The following is a 7,118-nucleotide window of genomic DNA, read 5'->3' as shown; positions in this document are numbered from 1 at the left end:
ATGGCTGGGGCCTAGGGGCTAGAGACCTGGTCCGGAGATGGGGGCTTACCTGTTCCCAGTCAATATAGGGTGGGCTTATGATTCTGGTGATCTGGTTTGGTGGCTGGGCGGCGCCTTCTTTTGTGTTCTTAGGTCACCTTTTTCTCATTTGTCAATTTCTCAGCTGATTTTGTTTCCTCAGACTGCAGACTGTAGGATTCTGAAACCTCACCTGAATGGATCTCAGCTGAGCATGTTGTTTAGTAGGGCAATCTCACCAACACCTCCACGTTGTTGGGTTTCTCAGGATCAGCAGCTGGGCCCTGGATTGACTTCAGGCAGAATGTTTCAGTCTGTTCTGGTCTCATCCCACTGAGACAGCTCCTTCCCTGAGTGCTGGGATTAAAGGCGTCCCTGCTCCAAGCTCTTAATCTCCATGTTCTCACCAACTCCTCAGTGGATAAAAGCTCAGCTTCTGGTCTTTATTAAGACCGCACCTCTGCCTCCTCTGCCTCTGCCTCTGTATATCCATGGATTATTTTAATGCTAAATTATATCAAATTAATAAAATAAAAGAAAAATAATAAAAACTTCATTAGTTACTCTTCTGATGTTGTGATAATGTACCATAACCAAATGAGACTGAAGGAAGAAAGAGTTTATTTTTGCTTACTTTTAGAGAGAGAGAGAGAGAGAGAGAGCGAGCATAATGGTTGGGGATGTATGGAAGTAGGCATCCAGAGCAAAAAGCTGACAGATCACATCTTCAACTACAAACACCAAGTGGATAGAGGAAACTGGATGTGGGGTAATGCTATGAACTCCTGAATCCCAACCAAGTGAGTTGCTTTCCATCAGGCCCTCACTGCCTCCCCAACAAGCTCCACCAACTGGGGACCAAGTGTTCAAATATCTGAGCTGATGGGAGACAATTTTCATTCAAACTACCACAAACACCTCATATTAACCTTCATTATATAGAAGAGGAAGAGACAATTCCAAACAATTTGTGAGACCATGGAAACTTGAATGAACTGACCTAACAAGTTTGAATTTCTGGGCCTACTTCAAAACATCTCAGCTTATAGGAAGACTGTTAGGATTAACCCAAGTATAATATTTAGAAAAATCAAGAGAAACGCCAAATTTAAATGTACTTCTTTCTCCCATTTTGTATTCAAATCAACATTATTATTTTGAAATTTATCATCAGTGCTTCCAAGTGACAGGAACTACTCCTGACTGGCTGTTAATGGCAATAGTCTGGAGAAAACAATACTTTTTATTTTCTAACCCATTACCAGTCATACTGGAGATTGAAAAGATGAGACCAACTTCTGAAAGTTCTGTCAGTCAGACAGTATGGTAAATATGATCATAGCAATCAGAGTCACATTATACCTGTCTAGATACGGGAGAGAAAAGTCATTAAAAACATATTAATAGAAAATGTATTTGTCCCTGCAAAGAGACTTCTATATTATTAACTGCTCTGAAATTTCCCAGGCATTAGGGGAAAGGTTTCTCTGTTGTATGTAAGTTTTTCTCTCCAATGCATGTGTAAACATGTCCCAACCACCCAGTCCTAAATAACTGATGCAGAGGCTGAATATGAATTATAAATGTTCAGCCAATATCTCAGGCTTATTACTGGCTAACTCTTACACTTAAATTAATTCATATTTCTATCTATGCTTTGCCACATGGTGGTACTTTTATTAGCATGACACATTCATCTCCTGCTCCTTCAGCATCTGTCTATCGACTCTTTACTACACCTTCCTCTTCCCATCATTCTTAATTTGGTCACCCCCCCATACTTCCTGGCCAATCAGCATTTTATTAAACCATTTTGAGTGATAAATCTTTACAATGTACAAGAGGATTATTCCACAGCATGCAGGCATCCCTGGCAGTGAACTCTTGATTTTAACATATGTTACAAGGCAATTAGGATGAAAATTTCCTCCAGTCATTCATCTCATATTTTACTATAAACAGTGAGAAGAAATCAGGGTGTACTTTCAGCAATTTTCCTGGAAATTTCCTTAGCCAAACATCCAAATGCATCAATTATTTTCCTCATCTAATGTAGGTCACAAGTTTAAGGCTAAGTTTTCTGCCACTATATAAGAATAAAAGTAGGAGCTGGGCATGGTGGTGGATCTCTGTGAGTTTGAGGCCAGCCTGCTCTACAGAGTGAGTTCCGAGATAGGCTCCAAAGCTACACAGAGAAACCCTGTTTTGAAAAAGCATAAAAAAGAATAAAAGTATTAATTTTCCTCTAATTTTCAATAATGTTCTCTTTATCTGGGCTCTTTCTAATAGTAACTTTAATGTCCATACTTCTCCCCATAGTTTGCTTTAAATGATTTATAAGTTCTATAAGCCAACATGTTCTATAAGCACCACATTCCTCACTTCCTTTTGCATTTTCACCAACAGAATTGTTACTATCACGTTTCTATCAAGTCTGTTCAAAGCAATCTGAATATGTTCTATTCTGTGTCAGCAATTTCAACTATATACTTTTTTGAGACAAGGTTTTTCTGTGTAGTCCTGGCTGTCCTGAATCTCACTCTGTAAACCAGGCTGGCCTCAAACTCAGAGATCTGCCTGTCTCTGCCCCGCAAGTGCTGGGATTAAAAGGTGTGTGCCACCACTGCTGGCCCTTAGGAAATTTCTTCTTCATATCTTTCTCTTTTTTTGGTGTGTGTGTGTGTGTTTTCAAGACAGGGTCTCACTCTCTAGCTCTAGCTGTCCTAGAACTTACTAGACAAGGGTGGCCTTAAACTCTGCTTCCCACATGCTGGGATTAAACACATGTGCCACAATGCCTGGCTGTTCTTCATCTCAAGGTAGACTCAACTTTGCTTTTAAAGCCTTTCACTGTTCCTATCAGACCCATCCAAATGATTTAGGATATACTCCATATTTTCCGTTTAGTTTATAAACAACTTCAACTTTATTTGTATTTTATCTTTACAATGTAAAGTAATAGTCATAGGTTCTAGGGATCAGGATTGAATATCTTTGAGGTCATTTTTTTTCTGAATAATTTCTCTAAATCATTCAATACTACATCAATGTATCTATTACTAAAATTTGTCTGGCTAACTAATATTAATTCTATAACGCATTTTCTTCCAAATTCCTTATCAATCAGAGCAATGTCATCAACCAAAGCAAGCAGATATCAGCATGCTATACTACCAGAAGCTAACCTGAGCCAAGAATTTGGGGTTTACACCAAAATTTCCTCACTATAAAAAGTGATAACAGCAAGAAATATAGTATTGTTCCTGGAGTCTATTGGCTTTACAGAAAGTTCTTGAACACAGGCAGTCCAGGAGCAACATGCTAAGTACTCCCATTGGCTAAAGATAGGCTTTTATTCTTTTCTATGTTAACTTAGACCAGAAAGAACAGGTGATATGGATATATTTTTTCATGAGACCATATTTACAGTGAACATCCAAAAAAGCTTGAAATTACCTTGTTAGTTCCTGTTAGAGAATAGAAAACATAATCAGGGAATCTGGAAGAAACTCAGCATTAATGAATATGAACTGCTACTAAAGAAAACACAAATAAGGCCATTGAAGTCCTAGTCATGCCCCCCAATAAACCCTAAGGATTTCCAATTGTAAAATGAAGTGTGATTTTAAGAAATCATATATTCTTCTGTGGTGTCACAATTCAGGAGTGCATTTTTATTTGGGGGACTTACTATGTCCTGTTCATCATATAGCCCAGGCCTAGCTTGAATTCTCTAAGTAGTAGATGGCTTTGAATCCCTGATAGCCTGCTTCCATGTTTAAATGCTAGGATTACAGGGTGATCCAACCTAGGGCATCCAACAAACTGCACAGGCACTCTATAAACTAATCTATTCTCCTACGCCAGGAAATGTACTTTTAAAATTAGAATTTTTGTGTTCATTAGAAGAAATTCGCAGTCTTTGGGAGAGAGTACTGTCAATTCAATCAGGAACAGGAAGTGTCCTGATGTAAAATGCTCAATAACAATACAACTTGAAAAATACTTACACAGTTAACAAGCTTATAAACAACAACACTACTTAAACTCGTAGAGAAAAGGAAAAACAAATGCAGATAAACTTACTACAAACTTTGAAAATAAAATGCAAAATCAAAAGAGAATTATACAGCCAGTGAAACGTGAACCTTCACACGCCTAAAATATTTGGGAAGGGTGGATTATCTCCTGATTGCCTGCCAGAGTTTTGGTCTAGAATATTAGAAAACACGGGCTTTAGGAATCTGAACTCATTACTCTGAGAGTCTCCAGTCAGACACACCTCATACTGGTAGCTCTGAGACAGGGTCCCGTTGCGGCTGACGTCCACCAGGTGACCAGGGAAGTGTCCCTCAGGCACAGAACAGCCACCCAGAGAGGCCGCCCTGGCCCTCCTGCACAGCCTCACCCCCACGAACAGCAGCACAGACAAGAGGAAGATGGAAGACACAGAAGCCAAGGCAATGACCAGGTACAGAGTGAGCAAGTCGTCATTGTCCTGTGCAGGTTCGCGCGCCACCTCTGGCAGAGGCAGGTAGGGCTGAGAGAAGCCATCCACCAGCAGCACATGCAGAGTGACACTGGCAGACCTTGGAGGATCTCCATTGTCCTTGACCAGCAGCAGCAGCCTGTGCTTGGGAGCATCACGCTCAGTCAGTAACCTGGAGGTGCGCACCTCGCCATTGTGAGCCCACACGCTGAACAGCCCGGGCTCTGTGGCCTTGAGCAGCTGGAAGGACAGCCAGGCATTCTGTCCAGAGTCGCGGTCCACTGCCACCACCTTGGTGACCAGGTATCCAGGCTCTGCCGCCCTGGGCAGCAGCTCTGTGCAGGGTGCAGAGGCGTTCTGCAGCGGGTAGAGCACGAAGGGCGCATTGTCGTTGGCGTCCAGCACCAGCACCCGCACCAGCGCCTGGCTGCTGAGTGCAGGAGAGCCTTGGTCTGTGGCGCCCACGTGGAACTCGAAGGTCTGCAGGGCCTCATAGTCCAGCGCCCTGAGCGCGAACAGCTGCCCATTGTCAGCATTGATGGAGATGAGCGAGGCCAGGCCCAGCTGCGGGTCGGGGGTGGGCAGCAGAGAGTAGGTGATGTGGGCATTGGAGCCTGAGTCTGAGTCTGTGGCGCTGATGGTGCCTATGTGCAGGGCGGGGCTGTTGTTCTCCTGGACAAACAGGGTGTAGGAGGTTTGGGTAAAGGCGGGGGCGTTGTCATTGACGTCAGACACCTGAACTGTTATGGTGTGCTGAGTTGTGAGCCTGGGTGTGCCCGTGTCAGTGACTGTGATGGTGATGTTGTACTCAGCTCTGCTCTCTCTGTCCAGCCCTCCTTCTGTCATCAGTCTATAGAAGTTCTCAACGGAAGGTTCCAGTGTAAAGGGGATACCATCCTGGATAGAACATAGTGTCCTTCCATTTTCCCCAGAGTCTCGGTCCCGAATCCGAAATAGAGCCACTTCTGTCTCCGGTGAATTTTCTGGTATGGGGCTGGTCAGCGATGAAATAGTTAGTTCTGGGTAATTATCATTGACATCCACCACTTGAATAGAAACTGAGCATTTTCCAGAAAGCCCCCCGCCATCAGATGCCTCTATGTCTATTTCATATGAAGATGTTGTCTCAAAGTCCAGTGTTTTAATTAGTCGAATCTCTCCTGATAGAGCATTTAGCTCAAAAGTTTTGCTCATCTCCTGAGAACTATGAAAAAGAGTGTACGATACTTCTCCGTTTGTTCCAGTGTCTAAATCCTTGGCTGAGACCTTAGCAACTAGGGAACCCACCGGGCTGTTCTCTAGAATTTGCACCTGATAGAAAGCCTGCGCAAACTCAGGGGCATTGTCATTGACATCCAAGACAATAATCCGGATTTGTGAGGTGCCAGTCCTGGGCGGAGAACCACCATCCAGCGCTGTCAGAGTTAACCTGAACTCTGCCTGCTCCTCACGATCAAGTCCTTTGTCCAGCACCAGCTCTGGATATTTCCTCCCATCACCTCGGTTTCGGATGGAAACATGGAAATGAGAATTGGTACTAAGGTTATAGTTCTGAATGCTGTTGTTGCCCACATCCAAATCCTGAGCGCTTTTGAGAAGAAACACAGTACCAACAGAGCTAGTCTCTAGGATTTTCACGGTCATTTCTCTTTCAGGAAACTCGGGAGAATGATCATTTATGTCTCCCACTCGTAGCTCAGCTCGAAATATTTCCAGTGGGTTTTTCAGTAACACTTGGAAACGAGTGACACAGGGTTCAGTGGGGCCGCACAGCTCCTCCCGGTCCAGTTTTTCATTTAATATTAGCTTCCCAGTCTGTAGATCAAGCTGCAAGCGTGATTCGTTATCCTCAGAGACCACCTGCGCTCCTCGAGCAGCTAGCTCTGCAACTCCCAGCCCTAGGTCCTTGACTAGATCAGCCAAAACCGTGCGGCTTGGTGTTTCCTCCAACACAAAGTAACGGCGGGGCTCCCAGCCCGCCCCAGCCACTCCCAGTAAGATAAAGATCAACAGAACTTGCCTTTGTCTGCTGTCTCTTCCAATCTTCATCTTTGCTTCCGCATCCAGGATGCAAGGGCACCCAGACAGCGGTCGATCAGTTTATAGCCTGTTCCGATGTGTAGGTTAGGAGCAGTCTCTGTAAAATTAATGGGTTGAGCTCCACCTAAGGTCTTTTCAGCCGGAGATCTGAAGCAGCATTTTTTTCCCTTTTCCGCGTCCGTCCTTCCCTAAGCCTTAGCCTGCAGCGCCACCATGCGTTGATTTTTGCTTCTCAGCCGATCGCTGCAAGGTTCCATTCTTTTTACAGTATGTTTGGTTGTCAGAAGTTTGGAAATAAATTCAATCACCGAACAACGTTATTTTGATTATGCAGTCCCTCACTAAACAAAAAGAATTCTTGTTATTAATGCGTCAGATTCTGAAAAATACAGGAGTAAACAACCTCGACAAGCTGCCTACCGATTAGAAGCCCCACAGTCAGTGTTGGGGCACTCTAGGGGAAACAGAAATGAAAGAAGACAGTACTGATTGATCAGTCATCTTGTACAATTAGTAACATATAGCTATGCAATTTAAAATTCACCATAAAGTGGGGGTCAATACTTTTGGG

At 43.5% G+C, this 7,118-nt stretch overlaps 1 protein-coding gene across 1 annotated transcript; it reads right to left on the bottom strand.

The window, feature by feature from the left end:
• Window positions 1-3,097: 3,097 nt before the first annotated feature.
• Window positions 3,098-6,556, bottom strand: LOC131895720 (protocadherin beta-15-like). Its single transcript, XM_059246212.1, has one exon. It carries the CDS (start codon window positions 6,554-6,556, stop codon window positions 4,169-4,171), a length of 2,388 nt encoding a protein of 795 aa, XP_059102195.1. The 3' UTR covers window positions 3,098-4,168.
• Window positions 6,557-7,118: the final 562 nt, after the last annotated feature.

This window comes from Peromyscus eremicus, chromosome 19 (genome assembly GCF_949786415.1).
Source record: "Peromyscus eremicus chromosome 19, PerEre_H2_v1, whole genome shotgun sequence".
Taxonomy (NCBI): Eukaryota; Metazoa; Chordata; class Mammalia; order Rodentia; family Cricetidae; genus Peromyscus; species Peromyscus eremicus.
This window is presented reverse-complemented; position numbering and strand designations above follow the sequence as displayed.